The sequence below is a fragment of the Protopterus annectens genome, chromosome 5.part0 (genome assembly GCF_019279795.1).
Source record: "Protopterus annectens isolate FY-2018-M chromosome 5.part0, PAN1.0, whole genome shotgun sequence".
Lineage (NCBI taxonomy): Eukaryota > Metazoa > Chordata > Ceratodontiformes > Protopteridae > Protopterus > Protopterus annectens.
In genome coordinates this window covers 1,651,636,283-1,651,662,275 of record NC_056735.1, presented here as the reverse complement: position 1 = coordinate 1,651,662,275, position 25,993 = coordinate 1,651,636,283, and the positions used below count along the sequence as shown (strand labels likewise).

Below are 25,993 nucleotides of genomic sequence, written 5' to 3'. Positions count from 1 at the left end.
TAATAGTGTTCATGTTGTTTGCTGTCACAAAGTCTCATTTTCCTGGAGTTTTCTTTCATGTTATTATGAGTCTTTCTTTGGAGTACAGTAAATAGTTTTGCTGGCAATCTTAACCGCCAGTGTTGCAGGTTTTCCCTTTGTTTTGAGGAGCTAATTTTGAAGTATTGTAAGTTGAATCTTCAGTTATAGAGCAGGTTAGGATTTGCTGCTGCTGTTTTTCAAAGCATGGTTATAATAGCCACCACATAGTGGTCACCTCTCTGCTTTGATACTCTTCTCATGGATATGTTATGCTACAGCAGTGACCCTTGCAGTGGGTATAAATATTGCCAACTGCCAGTCAGTTGGCAGAGATTACCTGGTCGTGGTAGTAGATTCTAAAATGTCTGCCTACCACTTTTTTCCTTTTCACCTGTTCATTGCATTCAAGCTGTAAATATTCTAAATAATTTACAACGTGTGTTAGTCTTGTTTGTGAACTTAGCTAGTGAAACACAGCATTCTAATGTCTAATTTACTTGCAACTTAAAGATGTGGGGGTTAATAATTAATGTCTGATTGTGTGACATTTTTAGTACTGTGTGTTGGGCTCAGCCTGCAAATGTTTTAGGGGGAGTGGTGCTCTACCAGATTAATAATTAGGAATAAAATATGAAATATTATTTGTAGTCAATGACATCACTTCCTGAATATCACCCTTATCTGGTTGTCTTTATATAATAATCTAATGGTTAATGGCCTAGATGACAAACAGATATTTGTCTGGCGAGAATTTGATGCACAGGTAAAGAACTAAGTAAATATAATCTGATGCTAACACTGTCCCTGGTGAAGGTCTTTGTTTCCCTTGTGACGTCATTGGCAACTTTGCTTCTGGGCTGTGGCTGTCACCCAGTATGTAGCTTGTATCTTTTGCATGCTTATTTCATATGAAACTGCTCAAGATTGCTGTCTGGTAGTGGAAGGTGGAAATTCTGTCAGACTTGGGCATTTGAGAAGATTTTGAAGCCTGGCAGGCCAGCATCTCTTGCACACACAAGAACACTCCCCCTCACCCTGCCCCCCCCATTTGATCCTTGCTGTAGAGAAACCTTGATGCTCATAACGTCTTTTGTGGACCTTGCCTCTTGTCTGCAGTTCTCTTCCTTAGAAGTACCAAAGAGGGGGAAACCAAACTTGATTCTTCCCTTACATGTAATTAATCATAAAGGGTGCTGCCATTTCAGTCCATTAGCACAGAGAATCTAGTACTGTAGATCCCAAAAAGAAAGTGGTTCTTCAGAAGACTTTGAGCAAGCATCTTTAAGCAGGCTCCTCTCTGATTTCTGTAGTCTGACATAGATCCATGAGGTAATATAATTTTTTCATTTTGTCACAGTGCTGTCAAGAGACTGTCGAGCTTAACACTGTTGAAGCTTGGGGATCTCAGGTGCACATTTCACCTTTCCTAGTTTCCAGCCCTTTGTAGTGGACATGTCCTTGAAAAAACTTTCTGTCCTCACTGAGTTTAGGCTCAAGGAAATAGAAGGTAGTGAAAGACACTTGCCCTGCAGCTTACATAGTGAGCTTCCATATGGTCTACTGCAGTTTTAATTGTGCTTGACAGTATGCCTAGCATGTCAGGGCTAAAAATGCGTCTGCATGGGTTTGGGTGTGTGAGGCTGTCCACCTTCATTCTGGATGCTGAGTTCAATGGAGATTTTAGTAATGCCTTCATTACCTTCAATGCCTGTTGTATGTCATCTTGAGAAGTTAAAGGACCCTATCCACTGCGTAGAGCATTTTCATAATCCCCCTACCCAGTTCCCACCCCGTATTGCATGGCAAGAAACCCCAAAAGGAGGAAGAAGATTCCTTACAGATTGAGGTAGACAGTGAAGCATCTCAGTCTTTCCCTTCTATATGCTAGCTAAGTAGCACAAGAGAAAAATTCCATCAGCCTAACTACAACAGTCTTGACTATAGTTTGGGGCTTGAGTTGTCAGTCTGAGTTCAGCCCAGTGGTTATGACTGGCCAGATGTTGGTGTTCTTGGTTCTGTAGCAAGAAAGAGCTTTAACGGACCAATCCTTCTCAGCTGAGAGCTAAGGATGGGCCCAAACTGTACTTCTTTTCTTTAGAGTAATTTTTTTCACCTTTCCCTGGTTGCAAAAGAGGCATATGGATGGTCCCATTCTGAAACTGTGATTTCCATCATTTTGTGGTTCATTGAATACGGCATGGTTACTCTTCAGTAGTTAATGTCCCTGCTACTACAGATTGTCTGGATTATGTCTGTCATGATGGATGCCTTTTTGCCCATTCATGTATGCAGGTTAAGTTGAGAAAGTTTCCCATCATTTGCTGTAGATGGGCATTAGGTCCAGTCAAATTATTGCCTTTTATGTTTCCTTCAGTTGTTGAAGTTTTCACCAAAGTGTTGCCCATGATAGCTGAAGTGTTACAGGAGAAAAATGGCCAAGTTTTCCTCTAGTTTGGATGACCATCTTCTGGTAGTGCTTCTGGAGTAGTGGGGCTCATTCGTTGCACTCTGTTGTTTGAGGGGGAAGGTGTACTGGTAGAAGGCTTCTTTGATCCCATTTCAAGAGATAATGCTCTTAAGTACTGGTAATTGCTGCTTGTATAGAAGGCTCAGGAAGCCAATGTTTTTGGCTGTGTGTAGAGACATTGCAGAGTTTGTGTGCACCTTGCTGCCGTTTCTGGTTTTCATGGTTACCCCAAATTTTATTGTACTGTTTGCATGCCTGAGGATGCTGGTAGTGCAGTGAACTTTAAGGTATTTGTGATTGCAGAGCCACTTAAGGCTCTTGGATATTCTGCTTATGCAAAGCTTTTGTTTCTGGTCTTGAAATTGTGAGCAATTCCTGCAGATGTTCAAGAAAGACTTCTCATTTCTACAGTTAAAACCATATGTAGGTCCTGGTAATGTATTCCTCACTGGCATAGTAGGGTTCTGCAGTAGTTCATAGTCCATGCCTGCCTTCATTCCAGGGCTCCACATCAGCCATGTGGAGAAATGGATAGTCTTCCTAGCTGTCATATCCAGAGCCATACCATTACTCATTCTGATAAACAGACCATTGTTTGCTACATTAGTAAATGATAGAGCACTCTACAGAGATTAAGTGCACATCTGGCATTGGGCTGTGTGCAGAGGTATCACTCACTCTCAGCAGTTCACAAACTGTGGCAGGGGAGATTCCTGTACTCGTTATTCCTTTTCTCACTTATCTAATGTCTCATAGTATAGTTAAGAAAAATGTAATTCTTGTCACTTCATGCCGACTGCGAATGGTTGATGTTTTAGGATGTCAGAATTTGTCAGTACTTGAAACTGTCCCGGAAGTGTTTGTTTGTGGGGGGGGTCCCCATTTATTACAGCAACTTGCTTTGCCACAGCACCTAACTCTTACTCTGTGTCCTCTCATTCTTTTCTGCTGACTGTCCTGTTTGGAGTTTCAGAAGAGATTGAACTGCTTGGAAGCCACCTGCTGGCAAGGGAAAGAGCTTAGTTTGTAAGGACAACTCTCTGCACTGTCAGTATGTCTGCAAATCACCCTGACATATTTCTGGAATCTGTGTGAGTTGGACCGAAGTTTTACAGTCAAAGTAGGTTTACTTTTTTGTTCATCATTACCTTTTGGAGGGCAGAATTGCAGCTTAGCGTCAAGGTGGTCAGGAAGCCACAGAAAGAGTGACGAATTTATAACCAGCTCCGCTGGAACTTTTTTTTTGTTTTATGGGATCTACACTTCATGATTAGCCAGCTTGCCATGGCTTGTTCAGCTTGTGATTGTACATTGTTGAAGTTCACTGTTGGAAAGTGCTTTTTATGGTGGCTATTCACATCTGCTGTCAGGACCCTGGTTCTGTAGCCTCTGATGTGTAAGAAACTATATTTAGTCTTTTCCAAGAAGTAATCTGCTTCTTAGGGCTAACATTTCTATTTAACATTTGTTTGCCAGGATAGTCCAGCTAGACAATAAGTGTTCATTTTCAGGAGAGTCCTGGGGAGAAAAACTCCATAAGTTTACAGAGAGAGGAAAAATTTACAAAAGACATTACAGCGTAGTAGCATACAGATTGTAGACTTTACAGCCATTAGTATACAATAAGAGGATATTCCCCCTTGGTTGAAAATACAAGTGTACAAAATATACAGCGAGAGTAGATAAGAACCTGGTAGAGCATTGCAAGATATTTCACAACTGAATAAGAGTATATAAATGTTTGTTTTCATATATGCATGCAAGCAAATATACATGCAAGAGCATATACACATACACACACTCACGTGTGTGTATATATGTATATGCGTATATATATATATATATATATTGAGATAAGTTTTTATACAACCACCCAGACACTTCTGGGAAAGGCTGACACAGGTTCTCCAGCTGTGCCCCTTTTACCCAGACTATATGGTAGTACCCTGCCACCAGCCAGCTAATAATTATCAGCTACTCAAAGGCCCTTAAAAGGGTGTCCAATTATTAATGTGCAATATTAATATCCAATTGGTAGATGTGACTAAACGGTCTCAATGCTGCTTAGAGTGACTTGGTACAGAATCCTTGTATACACACAATGTACTCTTGGAGCTTAACTTATCTCTACACAAGCCAGCCACAGTTAAAAGGTTTTAAAATATTTAATAATAAATAATTAAAACCACAAGACAATACTTTCTACTATACAATGCTAGTCAAAAGTTTAGAGATCACACAAATACTTAAAATACATCAGCAGTACCGTTCTGACATCACAGAAAAACATAGTCTAAACTTTCTAATTCTAGCCGTCTCTAAAAGAAAACACAAGTCTTAAGAACTTACATAAGACAACAGGCAGAGTGCTGAGTTGGATAGGCGGACAAAAATGCTTAGTAATCTCTGGTTCTCACTGTTAAAATGGAAACTCCAGTTCTGCTAAACATTACATCATCTTTTACAACTTCCTGGTGTTCCCAGGCTGACAGAAACTGCATTTACATAATTTTACACTTAGAGCAATAAAGGACATTCCCCATGTAAATTCTGGTCATTAACTTTAGCCTTAAAACAATATGCAGGAAGCCTTCATCTAGCCGGACTGGAGCCGACTAGTAAACATGAAAGGCAGTGATGAAATAATTTTCTTTTCAAAGGACCAACAAGAAATGCTTGACTTGGCTTTCTTTAAAACAGATGGCAATGTTGCCATATTGTTTTAAATTCAACATTTCACATTTACAAATAGAATTATCTGCACAGTTCTATATGGCTAGGCTGGCAGCCTTCACCCATCTCTACCAGTCCTCACAGATGCTTTCTTACTAAGTCAGTTATTGCAAGAGGGAACCCTCCATGATTGGTACCGTTTGCCACCAACCTGTAAGTGGACAGTCATTTCATTAATCTTTCTTCAGGTTCCCTTTGAGTTAGGTAATTTTGTAGTCTGTTTCTTGACAGTGTCTCTGTCAAACTTTTGCACTACTTTGTTTTGTGTTAGTAGTGATAGGGAGCATACTGGAGGGCTCAGGGACGGGATGCATTTATGATGCTGTCTGCTGTATATGGCCTGCCCAAACACCAAGCAGGTGAACTTCTGTGAAACAGTGCTTCTAAAAATGCAAGTGGAAGAGAGGAACTTAGTCACTGACCTGCAAATGAGGGTCTCCATGCAACTGGATATGTACTTGGGTTTTAATTTAAAATAAGCTTTTGGATTTTTGTGACACTTTTCTACTCTGAGGAATTTTTTCACTGTTTCATATTTTATTAAGGGTATTTGACATGACAGTCAGCCTATAGGTTCGTAGCCAAGTGCTATGCTATTTGACCTTGTTGGCCAATTTAAGCCTAGCCAGTTTCCCTTTCAAATGTGTGAATCAAAAACTGTAACTTGGAACTGTGAGGTAAACACCTTAACCATTATACCAACTTCCAGCCCCTTAAATACTAAGCTGTCAGTCTGCAGACTATTGACTATTGCAAGTAGAGTGAATAATCAATGATCAGAATTAAATCCTGTACCTTGTATCCGTGAAGTAAACACCTTTATCATTATGCCAACCCCAGCTGTTAATCCATTATAATCCATCATACAGCAGAAAAGAGTTTAAGTGCTGCAATTCAGTGTGAAAGCAAGATGTGATATCAGATTAAATACATTTTTAACCCCCTTCTCTCCTCAGCCCTACTTCCACAGGCTCCTGCCTGATGGATCCACTACTTATACCCAGTTGTTTTATTTTGCAGCACAACAACTAGTCATTCCCAGGCTAGGTGCATGCCCTGGATCCCTTTCATTTATCCCTCCCTAGGGACCCCCATCAACCCCATTTTTTATCCAAGTGGAAAGAGTGTTGTGGTGGGAAGTGGGCCATCTTGGCAGACCATGCGGTGTAGCCTATCTCAAGAGGAACTTTTCTTTGGAAGCTCCCTTGAGCAGAACAGTGCTGCTTTATCACCTTGGTGATACACGAGTGTCTTCACACATGCATACTGTCACCCTCAGGCTGCTGTGTGCACACTAACACTGCTTATGGCAGATTGTACTTGCTAAGCTTGTATGTCACCGGTTCACTACATACTGCTTCTGCTAGATGTCACCAAGTTGGCAAGCTAGACCTGTCTTCTCCCCTCAGGAACGCCAAGCCAGCAGTGGATGCAAAATTTTCTTCTGCACTAGCCCATCGTCTTTAGCAGCCATGCTGCTAATTGAACATGGATTGTCGGGGCAGATTAAACGCTTAAGTGATTTTAATGCTTTGTAGAGGGCTATGCCTCTTCACAGGCTGCACCTGCAGGTAGTAAATATGTTAATTCCAAGGTCACAGTACTGAGAGAGAGGTGATGCTTGTTTTTCCACCAAATCCAAGTGTTTCCTTTATTCTGAGGTAATGTGACTTTAGAGATAGTATATTTGTTGTATTGGAATGCAGGAGGACAGCCCATCTACATAAATATTTTTTTTATTAATTTGCATGTGTAAAGGTATACCAGTTTAACTCTGTATTACACGGAATGCCATTTCTTCATCTTTAAGCTGCATAGCATCTTTGTGTTAATGCTTTCTGTTTCATTGTTTAAAATGATCCATTGCTGTTACTTATGTATGAATCAAAAAAAACAAAAACAAATCTGTATCAAGACACACCCTGCTTAGGGTGTTGAAATGTAGCACTCGTGTTTGTGAGATTTAAACATAAGTAGTGTACCCATTTTGTTGAATTCACTTTCTTTCATGATTTAATGTTTCACTCTCTAGTTTGTCACAAGGTTTATAGATTGCAGTATAGGTTTCCTACAAAAAATTTGGAAGAATGGCACCAGCCAAAGCTACCCATTAGAGAGAACATGTAAGGAATTACAGGTGAGCACTAGGCTTGCATTAGCCTCTCTAGGATAATGGGACCACAAGGGAAAACTGGTGTGATTTGATTTCACCATGGTTAATAGGTAATAAGTAATGATCTTCTGTAATGGTTATTGCACTGATTAGTTTTCTCTTGAAGGTCTGTGTTTACGGTGAGTACCCTCAGACAACTTTGCTGTTTAGTCTGCACCTACATACTGACCTTTGAGTGTCACTGAACAGCTATCTCTGAACTTTTGGAGTATTTTAATGAAAATAGTGCATTTATTCCAGCCTCAGAAAACTGAAAATGAAGGAAGAGCAGAAACAAAAGAGAAAGTTGCGGAAAGAAGCATTAAAGGCTGTGAAGGAAAAAATTATTAATGAACCAACAGAAACATCTACCAAAGCATGTTTTGATAAAGGTTTGTGTACACTGTTGTTAATTTTAGGCAGACAGTAGTATTCTGATATTAAATGTCCACAATATAGGAGATTTTCTTAACATTTTTAATCAGTTTGGAGATCACATGTTTTTATACTTCATATGAAGAACAATTTAAATACTGTTTTCCTCATTTTGAAGCAGTATTAGCAGGTCATGTGGTTAGAACTCCACAATACCACCTGTCACCACAGAGACAAATTCTTCCAAAGCAGTTGTCAGGGAGCCTCACTTTGCCATCATAACTGATCAGGATATGATGGATCACTGGAAGTGCAAAGGATGCCCCTCCCCCCCCCATTTTTTTTCTTGAAATCCATATAAATTTCACTTCACTTTATGCCCACTGATGTCACTGTTGTGTATTGTTGATTTCTGTTTTGTTATCTTCAAGAAGCAACAACCAGAAACAATCCAGTGCTTCAGTTGTAGAAATAAAATTAGAGAGCACAGCACTGTTATGAGCAATCAGTGATCCTCCTGCATCTGGATTAGAATGTCTCAGGATTTATCATTGTGCTTAGAGTTTAATTTCTGAATAATGCAACATAAGAACAAAGATTTTCAAAGCCAAAATGTGGAGTAACAGGCAGATCTAATGTCTTATTTTGTCTGATTCAACATATATGTTGTCTGATCCAGCCAGATCTGACCTCGGCACCTTATACCAAAACTTTGGATCCGAGAGCTCTGACTCCTCCCCTACTCACAATGCCCTTCTCCTGTCTGAGTTACCTCAGATCTTGTTGGCTGCCTGACTCAACAGATGCATGGACTGAGAGATCCATCATTTTTCATGCTGAGTGGAAGCATTTTCCTCTTTCGAGAAGATAACCTATTTTTAGGCTAGAATATTGTTTAGGATATTAGTGGTTTTAGGGTTAGATTAGTGTGATTTTCTAATAATTTCTAATATTTCCTTCTGTCTCCCTGTTTCCATGTACAGTAGATTCGCTCTTATCTGGTCTGTTTAACCAGCCATCAAATTTCTGCCATAGTACTAGCAAAAGACAACAGAGAACTACACTTCCGCCTCCTCTGGACTAAATAAATAATGACAAACATTTGAGGTTTAAACTTAATATCATTAGAAAAATGCATACTAACACAAATCCTGTTATTCTATCTGATTTATAACCTGTAATTGCCGTTTTTGTATGCTTTTTCTGATTAACCAGCCATTCATTTATCCAGCCTAAGGTCTAGTCCCAGCAAGATAAGATAAGAGGGAGTTTACTGTGTAGTATTAGGATAGGTAGTTTAGTAAGCTAGTTCCTTGGACAACTGGTAGTTAAGATTTATGTGTGGTTTTATTTTTATTATGATTCTGATGTAAACGGGTTTTAAAACGGGTTGCTCTTGTGGGCATAAAATGCCCCCAAAAGGCCCATACTATCAGTGTGTCTACTCATTGGGGCCTTCTCAGCTTGCAGGATTCATGCTGCATTTGTGCTGGGTTCAGCACCAGAACTCCCCAGGGGCTGCCTTCCTCTACAGATGGGATCCAAAATGTCTTCGGACCTAAAAGCGTCCTGTCTTTTTCATCTGAGAAGAAATGAGACAAGTAACGGGAAAGAAATAAGAGAAAAAGAGGGAGGAAAAGGATAAGAGATATTGAAAGAAAAAAAAAAGAAAAAAAGAGCGGAGACCTGAGAATTGCTCTAATAAACCTAAGAAAAGTCTCCCGACCCCACAGCTATTGCATATTTATCACCTCAAGTTTTTAGACAGTCTGATCTTACTGTTCTTAGGATCCAGACTCCCTCACCAAAGGCATCTTTTATACATACTGGGCCCATCAGCCCCAGGCTTCGTTCACCAGTTCTATAACAATTACCTTTGAGGCCTGCTTTGTTAGCTTCGTCCTCGAGATCTGGTTGATGTACTAGGAGCTTCACCAAGTTAGATGTCAACTGAATGATGAAGTTTTTGAGGATCCTGACTCCGCTACGAACCCTTGTGACTCGGTCCCCAAGGAAAGGAGCTGGATCAACTTCTTCCTCCCTGACTGTTCAGCTTCTTACTCCATCTCCATTCCTTGGAGCTAGTGTATGTTGAATCCATCCTTCCCACGGTACCAGCTTCGAAGTTGATATATATCCCTGGAGACTTTGACTTCAACATTTTTCCTCGCTCACACAACTCTGATGCAGTCAGGTCAAATAGATTTGCAGAGGTAGAGCATCTTTGAGCTCTGACTGTGGAGTTGACCAAGAGGTTTTCAGAGCCATCACTACCTCTTGGAAATTTGGCATTGGACATCTCTGTTCCAGGGTCCTCCTTGGAGCCTTCAGTCCTTTGAGTCAAGAGGCTTTGGATTCTGCTAACCTAGGTGGCTTTTCCTCAGTTCTCCTGGCTGAGTCTGCTTTCGAGGCTGTGGCAGGGCCTTGGCCGGACCAAGACAACTGGTTTGTGCTCAGAGTTCCGATCCAGCTAGACTTCCCTGAAAACAGAGCCTACTTCCTCACTTTCTGATAGACCGAGACAGACTGATCCCTTGGGCTTTGAGACTACTATGCATTTGAGTCCCATGTCCTATTCCGATGTGTCCCCCTCAGGAGTCCCAATGCTTTTTCCCCCAAAAGAGAGCTTGTAAGAGGAAGCATATTGACTCCTGTCCAGAGTCTGTCACCAGAGAGAGAGACTTGGATGAGGGAGAAGGTTCCCCAATGTGCCCCCCCCCCCCCCGAAGATGTCTCCTTTGGAGATGTGCTTGAATTGGTGAAACGGGGGATGGGGGGAATGGTCCACTAAAACACCTTCTGATGAGTCTGTGTTTCTTGAAGCCTTTGAGGCTGGCCTATCAATGTTCTGGGTGATCACTCCTGCAGATGCCTTAGTCAACCTCATTACTCAGAAAGCCTGGAAGAATCCTGATGTGGTAGACCACATTCTAAAGAAACTGGATAGAATTTTAGTAGCTGCCAAGAAAAAAAAACTGCCTAAGGGTCCTTGTAGATGCCATGGTGGTAGCTGCAGCCACTTAAATGGAACTGTCCAAAGAGAGTTCCTCTGTCCATCCTCCTAACAGAGAGTCTGGGGCATTGGACAGACTGGGAAAATGGACCTATGCTTCAGGCACTTTTGTCTTCATGTGTTGAAATACATGATATTCTTCATGTTTCACTGTTGCAGTCATCATATTTGGGTTATCCTTGCCCAGGGTAGCCCTCGGCCGGTTCGAATACCAGAGGCTTAGTATTTCTGTGTCGGTTACTGTCACTCCAGGACTGATGTTAGGTAGTCAGTAGTGTAAAGCAAGGCAGCTGACGCCATTACATCAGTCTTTTTTGCTGTAGAGCCCGAAGCAGTTTGCACGAGTGCCAGTTGGCTACTAGCTGAGTTTCGTCTTCCGAATTGAAGCTGAAGTCTCCTAAAGCTAAGTACTCTGTTGGAGATCCTTTTTTCTTGTACTAACCGATGTCAGAAAAAGTTAAATGTTTCGTCTGTGGAAAGCAAATACCACACCAAGACTTTAATTCTTATTGCGTCACTTGCTTAGGCCCAGACCATGATGTCCCCCGCTGTCGCTTCTGTGCTTTGTTCAACGCTAGAACTAAACCTGCCATCTTAATTCTTCAATTTCGAGATTGATCTGCCAAGGCCCACCTCTATCATCCCTAGTAATTTGGGTGAGAACCGAAAACTTAAAGGAGTGGCCAGGGTGGTCACCAACGTGCCTAGCTAGGGCATTCGTAAGGTCACGTTTGGTGATTGCATAATAGTGCTCATATATGCATTGCTTAAGCTTTCGCTCGGTTTTACCGATATAAAAAGCGTTGCAATCCTGGCACAGAGCACAATAAATTAAGATGGCAGGTTCTGACTGCATCTTATTTGATGCCTGGTCTCAACAAGACCGTGTCTATTAAATGCTGCCTTAAAAAATTGGCCTTGAAGAGGTAAACTAAATGTTTGTTTGGTGGCTTGTATTATATGTCTTTTAATGTTTTGGCCACCAATTTAAAAATAGTTTTAAAATTAGTTAAAAATAGTTGTTAGATTTGGATGTATTTGGCTCCCTGGTATTCAGCTATACAAGCACATAAATTCTTATATAGATGTGTATAGTCTTTATATAGATGTATAGTATTTATTTTTACATTTTATATATGCATACACATTGTTTTGATGGTGATTCACAATATAGATTGTAAGTGTTGGCTTTTGTGGCACATTTTAGTTTTATTATTGTGTAAATAATATGTGCCTTTTTTATAATGTTCCGCTTTCTAGTGAGCTTACCAGTTTTTAATTTTACGATCTTTAATTGATCTACCTTTAAGGAATAATTAAGCTGTTTTTAATTATTTGATTGTTTAATTTATGGAATGAGACTTGCTATATATTGGAGCTTGCAAGTATATGCTGTTGTCCGAGGAAGGAAAGTCATTGAACTTTCCGAAAGCGCTAACCTATTAAAGTTTGTGTTCGTTGTGCCTGGAGCAGCTAGTCCTGGTTTTTTGTTTGTGTGCTAGGGACTCGAACCCAGGACCTACGAAACTTCAGTCACTCTACCCATGCAGGCCAGTGTAATCCTCCTCCCTTGGCAGTAGCCCCTTAGCACTATAAATTTGCCATTATTATCTTTTTTATCATGTTCTGTCAGTATTGGAGCTCCTCCTGACAATTAATGTAAGTACTTCTCTTTCCCTTTGTCCCAGATTTTCTGCTGAATAACCATCCTAAAATCCTTACTTTATAAAATTCACATGTTCATTTATTTCCAAATGTGTCTCCTGTAACAGTTATTTGCACACTACATTTTTTAATATGGTTCACTACTTTCTTTCCTACCTTTTATGTGTAACACCTTTGTTAAGTGTCTTGTTCCAGCTTTTGTGTTGCATGCATACCCTGTTTGGCAAGCTGAACTTTTATATACTTGTTTCTTGTCATGTCCATTTGAGCCTGTCACATCTTGGAAAAAGTTTTGTTTTAATGAAAGCCCTCAAGCAAAAAAAACAAAAAACACAAACCCAGTACCCCTTTAAAGCCTATTGATTTAATATTAACATACAAAACTATGTACATTTTCAAATACTGAAGTTTTAACCTCCTAATAGGAACAAATGTCCCACACTGACAGCCACACTTGCAGACTTGTTAACCTAAATGAAAGGTTATCCATGCTAAAAAGCATGCTGCAGCCTGTGCTTCTACTTGGTAGTATTTTTTTTTTGTCTTATCTTTATAGCTCTACCAGCTGGGAAGACCCAGAGAACATTGTCAGCAGCGCCTATTTATAATCTGCATTACACTTAAAATAATTGAAAAAAACTTTACTTTATATCATGCAAAGAAAACCATGCACCAAAAATACTATTAAGAAAAAATGTTTACTTAACTTTCTCCCCTCTCTTCCCCTCCCCAAAGATTTTTTTCTGAACATTAATGACATGAAGTAAGGCATACACTTTAGAGTCCCCACAAGTTAAACAAATTCTGAAAAAAGTCCAATATTTCCAGATGTTTTTATTCTGTCATATTTCACAAATATAATTATTGCTTTGTAGTCCTTCATTGTTACTGTTTTTTAGTGTTCATCTCTATCTTCCAAATCCTGTCTCTGCTTCATTTCCAACGTAGTCTCAATTCTAGTCAACTCTCATGTTTCCTTCCTTCTCTCCAGCATTTTCTGTTGAAACATTGGAAAAGTTTCACAGGTGCGGTCTCTCTGTGGTCTTTATTGCCAGAAGAACAAGACGCAGAATCTCATTCTGTTTCACAGCTCACTTTTCATTGGGAAACCTTTTGTATGTCCTCTTTGCGTGTACTTCATCAAAAAATTATTTTTTCCCTGATAAAAAGAATATCTTGAAGACACCTGAGTACACCAGTTTCAGTCTCACACCTGTGTTTCAGCATTCCCTGAATAGTACAGTGAATTTACTCCTCTTCTGCCTGGTGTGCAAGTAATCATTCTCCACAAACACTCGGTTGTCTCCCACTTTTAGCAGTTTGTCGTCCTGCCACAGTTTTGTCAGAATCAACTCCTCTTGCTTGTAGGATTGCATATTTACTATTAAAGGTCTAGGTTGCTTTCTCATAGCCAGATTTGGAGCATACACACACACTGCACTTTTAACTGACAACTCCTGCTGTGCAATACCAGTACAGTTGCTTATTTGTGCTTTCTTAAAATGAATGCAGTCTGTTCCTTTCAGTTTCTCTGGTATCGCTGAAAATCTCAGTTTTTCCCTATATACTCTGTCCTGTAATTCTATTTTTTGTGAAATATTTCTTCCTGAGCAGTCTCATACTCAGCCACCCTTTTCTTCATTTCAGTCTCTGATTTTTTGCAGCTTTATCACCTCATCTGACTATCTGTGTAAAGCTCCTTTCATTTTTTCCAAACTTTTGTTGTTTGTGTTGATATGCTCATCAGTGTTTCATTTATTTTAAACAGGTCTGTGTGCAGTTGTCTTATGTCTTCCTGTAGGTTACTGGAAGTCAGGAGGTTGCATTGCTTTTTGATGAGCAGTTGCAGAATTTTCTCCAGCCAGTGTTTCTTCCTTACTTTTTGTAGCTGATTTTTTCCAGATGCTCTGTATTTCTTTTTCTTGGCATCCAGCAGTACACTTACTAGCCAGTCACTGAAATTTACCCATAAACACAACAGTCTGCTGGCCTTCTGTGTTGAGTTTCTGTTTTCACACTAGGAGAGCTAGAGTTAAGTTGTTACTCATTGTGCAGCCATCTTAGAAGTCCTGAAGCAGTGGACATTCTTGACTGCGTAATGGCACAAAATAATGTAGCTGGTAGTCCTTTCAAAAACAGCCAGCTTGACAACTGCCAGTCCTTTATCTCAACACCTGAAGGAGGCAGATTGAACTGCTTGTGTTTCAGGTGATACTCCTTTCCTACTGGATTCTACACCATTGAGATGAATGGACTGGTTTAAGCAGCACCTGTAAGACCACGATAGGGAGAAGGCATGTGTTTCTTAAGGATGACCCAGTTATGAAAAAAACATGTATGGTTCCCTGCAGATGAGAACATGAAACCCTAAGTTGTATGTAGCAAACATGTGGTCAGTACGGTACTGCCTTCCGAGAGACAGGCTTCATACTGGGAAGCGGATCAAAGCTGCTAAGGACTGCACACAGCCCTAACAAAGATCAGCTGTTGTATTCAGTACTATCATGTTTTTGTTTGCATTGTTGCTACATGTACAGCTGCATTAACATTTTCTTTATCTTTATATCTCTCTGAACCTATTTTTCTTGTATAACTTTAGGGCTATGCCCTAAAGTTGATGTGCATTTGTAGTACATGTATGTTCTGTGGAGAGTAACTGTATGATATTCTTCGTGTTTCACTGCTGCAGTTCTGACAGTTGGGGATTTCTGCAGTGAAAGCTCTCAGCCAGCCCGACTACCAGAGAAACATATTTTGCCTACCAGGCTGGTGGATACCTTGAGCAATGTCTGTAGGTTTAGGTATAAAGGTAGCCAGCCTGCACCATCACTTCAGTATTGTATTGCCGCCTGAGCCCAGAGCAGATTTCAGGTGCGTTGGTCGGTCTGCACCAGAGAGGCATTATCATCGGAAAGATATGCACCCCATTGGTGAACTCCTTTCTTTCTTCTTTGACTAATGTCAGATAAAGTTAATAATTGTCTCCGCTGTGGTAAACAGATACCACACAGACTTCATACGCTTTGTGTAACTTGCTTAGGCCCAAACCATGACATCCCTAACTGTAGTTTCTGTGCTAGGTTTAACACTAGAACTGTTAGATGTAGAGCAGAGTTTTTAGATTGGACAGACTCCTGCCTCAAAAAACAGTCATGTACTATGATGTCCACTGGTCATCCTGAACTCCATGTCCCCAAGCGAAAAAAAGATAACGAAAAGCCTATGTCCACGGGCGGCACTCGCTCACCTCCTGACTTGCTTAATAGATTTTTGATTGATGTGGAAGATGAGGAGCTTTCTCACCCTCCTTCGATCTTGGATTTAGTGACCCAGGCCTCTGTCAAGACCCATTTGGAGTTGGATATTCTTTGGTCCCTTTGACTTTTTTCAGCGTGTATCTTCAGCTCTTCAGTTAGGTCCGAGACTGCTCAGCAGGCCATGGCTTCCGATGAGTGAGAGCTAACCAGAGACTCTCTACACAGCCTAGGGCCTCTCTGGTTCATCTAGAATTTAGAGAGGCAGGTGCCAGGGTGTCTGACATTTCTAGGCCTAAGACCAAATCCACACCAGAGAAAGGCATTGTGGCAGGGTCTTTGCCTAGGCCTGTAGGCTTCCAGTTTCAGGGATACCAACAAGACTTTATCAAATTGGCTGAAGACCACATTAGCATTGTAAGATCCAGACAGACTTCGGGGGATATCACTCTAAATATTGCCCATAATTACAAGCTCACTTTGAAAGAGCCCTTAAAATTCTCAGGATACACAGAGGTATCCCAAGATCAATATACTCAGGCTCTAGAACAAATTCAAATTGTGTTTCCTGGGAGCAGTGGAAGCAGTTCCAGAAGACCAAAAATGGAAAGGATTTTATTCAAGACTATTCCTGATACCCAGAAAAGAATGGTGTTTGTGCCCTGTTCTGGATCTGTCCAGCTGAAATCTTTTTCTCAGGGTACCAACATTTAAAATGTTGACCCTGCTGAAAGTACTCCTTATGTTAGCCCCTCAGGCATTCATGGTACCCTTAGACCTAAAAGATGTCTAACTTCACATCCCAATCTCAAAGTCGCACAGAAGCTTTTTTCGCATCAGAGAAAACTCCAGTCATTATCTGTTTTCAGCTATGCTTTGGACTGTTTACTGCACCAATGGTTTTCACAAAGTGCTTAGCTCCTGCCATTGCATACTGCAGGACTAAGGGGCTCCAGATTTACCACTAGGTGGATAATTGCCTAATACAAGCCTCACACCTGTCACAGGTTCTCAAAGACCTTAAATTTACACAGGACCTCCTAACCTCCTTGGGTTTTACCATCACTTGTGCCATCCAAAACAGATGGTTTATCTAGGGGCACTCCTGGACTCCTCTCTCCAAAAGGCCTTCCTTTCCTGAACATGGTCCCCTTTTTGACCAGCTACTTCCAGAACTTACAGTACAAACAGTGCATAACAGCCAGATAATTTCCCAGAGCTCTGGGGTACATGGCATCCTGTATCCTTATTGTGCCAGTAGCCAGGCTACACATAAGGAAGCTTCAGTGGTATCGAAAGCACTCAGCCCCTGGACACCAAGATGCACCTGATACCTTGCCTCAAACAAGAGCTCATATAGTGGGTACAGGCTTGCACTCAGAAACAGGGCTTGCCCTTCAAATTCTGTCCTCAAGGCCAAATCCTCACCACAGATGCCTCAGACATCACATAGAGAGCCGATGCCCAACATTTCCAAACCAACGGATTGTGGGATTCCCAGGCCAAGAAGAGGCACATAAATTGGAAAGAACTCATGACAGTTCTAAAAGGCTTACTGGCCTTCAAAGAGAAGTGGATACAAGGGGTGCTGGTAGTAGAGACATACAACACCACAGTTATGTGGTGTATAAACAGACAAGGAGGAAGACACTCCTACACCTATGCCGTCTAGCCATACAAGTCTGAGAGAGAGAGCACACTCTATGGGACCTTACATCTAGCGCAATATCTGCCAGGGGTACAAAACTCCCTTGCAGATCACCTCAGCAGGAACTTGACAGTCCCCCATGAGAGTGGCACCTACACTGGGATATTTTCTTCAGCACAACTCAAATGGGGAACCCCACAGGTGAATCTCTTTGCTGGCGAGGACAGTGCTCAACTAGAGAAATTTTGTATCAGAACAAGAAAGGCATTGGCAAGGAGAACAGATGCCTTTTCCTTTCCATGGACTCGCCTCTTCATCTATGCTTATCCCCCCCCCCCATCTCTTCTGCCTCGAGTCCTAAAGATAAGAGAAGAGGGCCCAAGGGCTATTCTGATATCTCCAAACTGGCCCAGGCAACATTGGTTTCCTCCCCTCCTCCATCTCGCCAATCAGAAACCTTAGCAGTTGCCACAGAGGGTGGACATCCTCACCCAAGACAAAGGGAAGGATAGTGCACCCAATCTGCAGACCCCGAACCTTTCAGCCTGGCTTATCCCTCAGCATCTAACTGCTACAGTAACTTGCGTCTACGGGTGCAAAACATTCTGAAGGAGCCCAGAAGGCTTAGCACAAGGAAATCTTAGACAGCTAAATGGAAATTATTCTGTGCTTGGTGCCAGAGACATCACCTTGAGCTGAGCTTAGCTAACATTTTGGCCATCCTGGAGTACTTGGCCAGTCTAGTGGATCAAGGCTTTTCGTACTCCTCCATAAAAATACATGCTTCGGCTATCTTTGCTCACATTCCTCTTCTCACCCCAGTCTTCTCACATCCCCCTCTTGAAGCAAATCCTTAGGAGTGTCATTCACCTTAGGCCACCCAGGAGGAAACCCACACCTCCATGGGATATTAACTGTGTATTGGAAAAATTGACTTTGCCTCCCTTTGAACCTGCAGCTAATACTTCTTTAAAATTCCTCACCTGGAAGACTGCTGTTTTTTTTAGCCATTCAGAGTTGCAGGCCCTAATGGCAGTAGAGCCTTTCGTTATCTTCCATAAAGACAGGGTTCCCCTCAGGAGTAACCCTTCCTTTATGCCTAAGGTGGTAACCAGTGTGTCTTTGAATCAGGCTGTCCTTGTGCCTACCTTCTTTCCCTATCCTCAGAACAAGGGAGAAAGGTTACTGCACTCCCTGGATTTGCACAGAATGTTACATTTCTACCTAAACAGGACAAAATCCTTTAGAACATCAGATCAGTTATTCATAACGTTTTGCCTCAGGATCTGAAGGAAAACCAGCTGTAAACATACAATTTCAAACTGGATTTCTCACTGCATTTTTTTTCTGCTACATCCATCATTGCAAAAGAAAACCCAGACTTTGTTGGACCTCACTCTACAAGGGTCGCAACTACTTCAACAGCCTTCTTAAGGGGGGTCCACACCAAAGACATTCTGGAAGAAGCCACTTGCTCTTCCGTGCATACCTTCACAAAGCACTACCACCTGCCAGCTTTTTCAAAATTCAGAGCAGGATTTGCCTCTGCAGTCCTGTAGGGGATCCTCTCTTCTACTGGAATCCCATCCACCCTCAGTTAAGTTTTGGGAATTTTCCCAGCTGTCAGGACTGCAACAGTGAAACAAGAACATAGTACAGTTCTGTACACTTGCCTTAAATGTGGCTGTTCAAGTATATTCACTGTTGCAATCTTCTTTCCCTCCTTCCTTACCCCCTTGGCCTACCAGGTTAGACTAGAATTTCCAAATATGATGACCTTGTGCACTTTCCCAGGCTACCCTGAGTCAGGTACTCCCTTTTTCTACTTGCTCTTGCTTAACTCCAGTCTCTTCCTTCGTGGGGCCAAGAAAATACTAAAGTGATGATGCAGGCTGGCTGCCTTTATACCCAAGTTTACTGATGTCTGTCAAGGTGTCCACCAGCCTGGGAAGCGAAATAAGTTTCTCTGATAGTCGGGACAGCTGAGACCTTTCATGCAGGTTATCCCCAGCTGTCAGGACTGCAACAGTGAATACACTCTAACATCTACATTTATGGTAAATGTTACACAACTGTACTATCTAAGATGATTATTATAGTTTTGTCTGCTAATCTTATATTTTTAATCTTGCAGGACTTGCTCAATCTATGAAATTTTGTGGTGATAGAATACTACAGCGAATAATTGAAGTGTCTGAACAAATTAAGATGGATGTACAGGATACTGCTAATATTTTAAAAGATTTGCTATTTTGGCAAGTAATAAATAATGAAGAATATGAAAGACTTGTTAACGATAATAATTATTATGACGTGATGGATCAGCTGATTAATTTGCTGTCTGAGAAAAACAACAGAATAAAGACTAGAATTTTTCTTCGAGTAATAAGCAACTGTAAAGAACTACATCCTAAAGTACAGCAGTGGGCTCAACGTCTTCGAGATAAAGGTATGTGCAGATGTTTTGACTACGTCATACATTGAACTGTCAGTCTGCATTTACCTGCTTAACGGATGTGTCAGTAGGATACTGTGCTTGTGTGATTTTGAAATAAATAGTATATATAAAGGATTTATTATGATTTGAAATTAAACTGCTGAGGAAGTTGGTCTATCTCATCTATTCGTTCGCTGTTTTGATTGCCAGTTTGGTTCCCGTGCAGCATGATTGGCTCCATTTTCCTCCTGTTTTATGTTTTGGATTGAACCTTCTTAAGGAAACCTCAACAGTTTTTCTTTTGTTTGGGTGTTTTTGTGTTAAAGTTTAAAATTATTGTCATCTGTAAGGTACAGAGAGATGAAGCATTGACTTGCGTTTTTCAATTTCTAAGCCTCTACTCAGAGGAAGGTTGGGAGCAAGTTGCTGATGCTGGCTTGATACTGCATAGGAGGAGTCCTGTGCAGTGGCTGTTAATGAAACGTGGAAGTACGGCAGTGTCTCTTAATGGAAAGTGGAAATACAAACGTGTACATTATAGATTGGCAGCATGTGCTTAACTCTGCTAAGCTATAGGTAAGGAAGTAGCTTTTTTGGACAAGTGTTTACAGGAGTATGTGTATGTTCATCTGCATGGATGGAAGGCATAGCTGACAGTTGTGCAAATGAGCAGGCATGCCAGTTGGGTGATAATGGGGACTGAGCCTAGCCTTCTTTGAAATCCTGATGGGCTGCCTTAGATGTTGGTCTCCTGTGATGGTCTCTCACAACAAGGAGTTAATGAATTTGACAGCTGACTGCAGGAGGACTGATGGTCGGCAGGTTGTAGGGATACAAACTATTCATCATGTAATCTGATGATGTCAGTTTTCATTTTATCCTTGACACATGGGTTTGGGTCCGATATTGGAGCTGACTTAGCTGTTACTACAGCTCATGCAGGCCAAAACCTCTCGAGCTTCACCCTTACCCACAATCCTGCTCTCCAGGTTACCTCAGATCTTGGTTGCTGCTTTCTTAGACAGACCTGTTCGCCAAAGCTCTTAAGCCAAGTAAACTTTTTCAGAATATTTCTTCAGATATATTGTAATCTATCTACAATTCGTCCTTGCAGCTAATTGCGCATGCTGCCGAAGGGACGACAAGATTCAGGCATAGTGACAGGGGACAAGCCTGGATGCGGTTATGTGATTTTGCTGAGCCATTTAAGTCTACTTTCATCAACACTCCATTTGACGGAACTTCCCTGTTTAAGTCCTATGGTTAAAGAGACACTAGCCAGATGTGAGAAAGATGGGGAGACCCTTTCTGCCATGGGCACACACTTTTCCATTCCTCAACGGCCTTATTCCAGGAAACAGAGAAGTTGGGAGGCTGTGGTTCAAGAAGTCCCAGGGACCTTTCCAGGACTCGTATGTCAATGATTTCCCCTGGTGCAGAGGGGGGGGGGGGGAGTAATAATGGAAGACATTGCTCAAGAGGCAGAAATGGCCGAAAGAATCAGGATTCCAGGGACTCTTTCCCTGGTAATTCCTGTCAGCGCTTCTGAAAGGAGGCCCGATTGCCTTCCTCCTGAGGTAGTTGGGGGGGTACTTATCCCTGCACCAATCTGCCTGGATAATAATAGCAGACAATTGGGTGCAGAGAATTTTAACCAGAAGTTACAACATCCCTGTGATGACTGTGCCCTGGCTCATCAATCAAGGAGCCTCAATCTTCACCACAAACACCAGGGAGGACGTCTCATAGAAGAGAGGAAAGGATAATTAACACACACAGTGAAGTACAATTTTCCTTAAGTGCACACACAGATCACAGTCTGTCTGGGGCTGGTTGCTCCCTTGCTCACCAGGTCCCCAGTAAGACTCCCCACTGGCACAGCTATAGGGTCCAGGTCTCAGCCTAGCTGGGCAAGTTAAAAACCTCCAGTATCCTCTCTGTCCAACCAGTGCTTCGTGTCCCTGCCCAAGTAGCTGACACAACACACACACTTTGAGATAAGTATTTATACAACTTCACAGACACTCCTGGGAAAGGCTGACACAGATCTCCAGCTGTGCCCCTTTAACCAGACAATACAGTAGTAATCCCTGCCACCACCCAGCTAATAGCTACTAAAAGGCCCTTAAAAGGGTGTCCAGTTATTACTGTACAGTATTATTATCCAGTGGTACTGTGACAATTCAGTCTAAGACTTATTTTAGAGTGGCCTGTTACAATAACCTCTATAAATATGCTAGAGCTTATCTCTACACAAACCAGCCACAGGTAAAGGTTTTAAAAATATTTAATAATAAATAAAACACAAGACAAAGTTACTACATCACAGAGATATCTAAGAGTTCAGAGATCACACAGAAATTTAAAATAATACAGTAGTACAGGTCTGATTTCAAAGAAAAATACGTAATTAATCTATACTAGCTTTAACTATTCCTACAAGAAATCACAGTGCTAAAGCTTACATGTGAGCATAAGGCAAAGTGCTGAGTTAGATGTCCAAAGTCAAAATGCTCCAAGTCTCTTGTGAGAAGTAGTATTTAAACATTACTAACAAACGTCACTGCTGGGTCCCTCCCAAATTACATCATGTTGACACTTAGGTTTTCCCAGGCAAACAAATTGCATTATTTAGCAATCTAACACCTGCTCAGAAACTTACAACAATAAAAGACATTTCACATGTATACTCTAACAGAAACCAGAGCAATAAAGCACATTCCATATGTAAATTCTGACCCTTAACTTTAGCCTTAAAACAATGGGCATGAAACCTTCATCCAGACTCACTGGAGCCAAATTCTAACATGAAAGGGTCACAACATGCTTCACTGTGCCAGTAGAGTGCAGTGTTGTCACATATTTTGCAGTTCCACATTTCACGGTATTCTTTTACACACAAGAAAACATGCCTGTATTTTACATTTATTTACAAATACCAGAATTATGTATAAAATTCTATTTGATTAGGCTGGCAGCCTTCGCCCATCTCTCCCCAATTGTCACAATCCCCTTTTCAGAAGAAAAATCCCATTTAGAACCTTCCCAGCAGCTGGAATTCACTGGAGCTATGCTCGACACAGTAACTGGCATCGCATCTCTTCCCTAAGAAATACGTCAAAGGATCAGATCATAAGTCAGCCGGACCATTCACAGCAAGAAAGTGATGGTGAGACTCATTCTACAGACTCTAGGGTTAATGGCACCTCTATCACTCTAGTTTCCCTGTCCAGATATCACATGTGAATTCTTTCTATGGCTTCTGGCCTCCCAGTGGTCTTTATTGCATCAACCAGTGTCCCATGTGATTGTGATCACTACTCAATGGCTTCACTCCAGTGAAATCTTATCGGGCCATCCCTTTGACCCTCCTCAACTCCAAGCCATAATGACCAGGAATGGGGGGGGGGGTGTTATCTGGGAAAGAGAGTCCAAGGCACTTGGTCCCAGCTGGAGGCCAATTTTTGCTTATCATTGTTCTAGAGATGAGGGTAGTGCTCTTAGTGTTGCAGGCATTTCAAGATACTTTCCCCTTGGGAACGAGACAAGACAGTATGTCTATAGTCTGGTACATCAGCAAGGAGGAGGAATCAGATCTTACCTTTTTTGTCAAGAAGCTCTGAATGTGGCAATGGGCAATTTCTTCTGACCGCTTTCTAGTGACAACACACATTCCGTGAAGCTCCAACATGATTGAGGACAAACTGAGCAAATTCATCCTCATGCCTCATGAGTGGTCTCTCAGTCTAGTAGCAGCAGACAAAATATTCCACCTTTGGGGCCAGCCTTGCTGTGACCTCTTCACCTCCCCTCTGAACAAGTGCAGCAGTTACTTTGCCCTTGTCCCCCCACCGGGGGAGTTACATAGAGACGCTGTGCTTCACGCTTGGTCCCCTTGTCTATTGTAGACCTTTCCTCCAGTTCCCCTAATATGTCAGTTTCTAAAGAAAGCCAATAGGTCGAAGAACAGGATAATCCTTATCGCCCCATTCTGGCCTCTGCAAATCTGGTTTCCCTTCCATTGGCCTCATGTACTTTGGGAACCGTGAATACTGGACCCAGCTCCAGACCTGTTGTCCCACGTGGAGGGACTGGTCCATCCAAATGTGCAGCATCTCAAGCTCATTGCGTGGCTTCTCCAGTTCCCATGATCGCTGGCATCCCTCTCTCACCTCCCTGGTCCAGTGCATAATTTTGGCCCACCACAAACCTTCAACAAGGAAATTATATCATAACAAGTGGCTAAAGTGTACTAAATGGTCGCTAGACTGTAATCTTGATCCATATTCATTGCCTGTTGATGAAGTTCTAGACGAGACAGAAGCAACAGCCATTACTATTCAAGTGCATCTTGCTGCGATATCTAACTTCTATGTTGGTTTAAATGGCTCGCCCCTTATGTCACATAAACTTTGCAAAACCTTTTTGGAAGGAACCTTAATGCTCAGACCTCCATTTAAGGATCCGTCTGCACCATGGGATTTGAATTTGGTACTTCAGTCGCTTGTTTGTCAACACTTCGCCTTCAGCAAGTTGTGACTTGGAAAACCTTATTTTTGGTAGCTATCACTTCTGCCAAATGAATATCTGAAATACAGGCCTTATCCTCAAAACCCACCTTACCTTATCTTTCATAAGGACAGGGTCTCCCTCTGAACAAACCCCCTCCTTTTTACGAAAGGTTGTTTCTGAGGCAAATATCAGACTATACAACTCCCAGTCTTCTTTCCCAATTTTTCTAATAAAGGGAAGTACTGTCTGCACTTGCTAAATGTATACAGGCAATTGTGTTTTTATTGTTGCAGGACAAAGGAACTCAGAAAATCTGGCCAGCTATTTCTTTCCTTTTTTCTGTCAGTTTAGGGTTCCCAGTATCTAAAATTACTCTGGCTAGTTGGCTTAAGAACTTTATCACCTTTGTTTACAACAGGAAAATACTCCACCCACCAGGACCTGTTAAAGCCCATTCAACTATAGAAATAGCAGCATCTGCAGTTTTTCATGCCAGGGCTTCTTTAGATATTTGTGCTGCGGCAACTTGAGCATCTTCTCATACCTTTATTACGCATTACAAACTGAACCTGGTCTCTAGGGGAAGTGCACCATTCGGCTCGATTTTGCTGAGGTATATTCTTCCATGAGACCTGCCAAGATCTTGGTACTCTGTCCCACAGTCAAGGGTTATGTGAAGATTGACAACATCAGATAAAGAAGATACGTCTTACCATACCGTTCCATCCATGTTGTCTATCTTCATTAATCCTTCACATTCTCTCCCTCCAACCCCATGCCTTAAGAACTCTTAGTGGATTGAATCTCTGCAGAGATTGGCTCTCATAATAACGTCTCAGATAAGGCCTCTGATCTGTTATTTCTTGTTCGTCTCCCTTATTTGAAACTCGATCTGAGGTGATTTGGTGAGGAGCATTATGAGTAGAGCTTAGCTTGAGAGTTTTGGAAGGTGCGACCTGTAGAAACTGCAAAGTCGGTTTCGAGCCCCCAGTCGAGGATTAGTGAAGATCAACAACACAGATGGAACGTTATGGTAAGACATAACTTCTTTTTTCTTTGCTGTCCTCTTTGTCCTCAAAAAAGGTTAAAAAGCGAAGTGTGTCCATACCATCATTACCTTCGGCACCGAGATGCAAAAAAAAAAAAAGCTAGATCCTCTGTTCCTAAAGGTTCTTCAGGATCAACAGATACTACATCAAAAGTTTTGGTGCCAAAAAATCATCGGCACCCATTGTCTGCTGGATCCAAACCTTTGATGCTGAAGTCTTCCTTACAGGAACACTTTCAAACTTCAGCTCCAGAAATGCTTCCTGGCGCTTCGTCAGCGCCAACTACATTGACACAGAGCATTCAGACAGTAGAGCAAGAAGTTTTGCGTATGACAATGTACTCCCCTTCAATCGTCCCTTTTGTGGGTGAATTAAATGAGATTTTTCTACAAAGGCCAAAGTCACCCTCTATAACATCCATTTGTTCCACCAAAAGCCTAAATGGGAAAATTGTGTAGAGACCGGTGAATAAAACCTGTTGGCTAGAAGATATGTAGGTCTCCCTCCAGCTTTGACCCCCATGGCATGGGCAGTAGGTGCTGAACCTTCCTTCACCCCTTTAACTCCTCCTCCTCCAAGGTGTTAGAATTTTCAGCTCCAGGTCGTGTGGCGCCAACTGTATCTGTTCTGGAGATTTCTCTTTCTTTGGAACTGGTTATTGCTCAGA

The 25,993-nt window shown here is 41.7% G+C and overlaps 1 protein-coding gene across 1 annotated transcript in view; it reads left to right on the top strand.

The window, feature by feature from the left end:
• The window catches only part of TTC3 (tetratricopeptide repeat domain 3), a gene marked incomplete in the record, with an annotated part of 2,769,029 nt that overhangs the window by 891,141 nt on the left and 1,851,895 nt on the right, over positions 1 to 25,993 (top strand). The window contains 2 exon segments of the mRNA XM_044072025.1: positions 7,635 to 7,765; positions 19,463 to 19,777. Coding sequence (XP_043927960.1) covers positions 7,635 to 7,765; positions 19,463 to 19,777 — 446 coding nt within the window.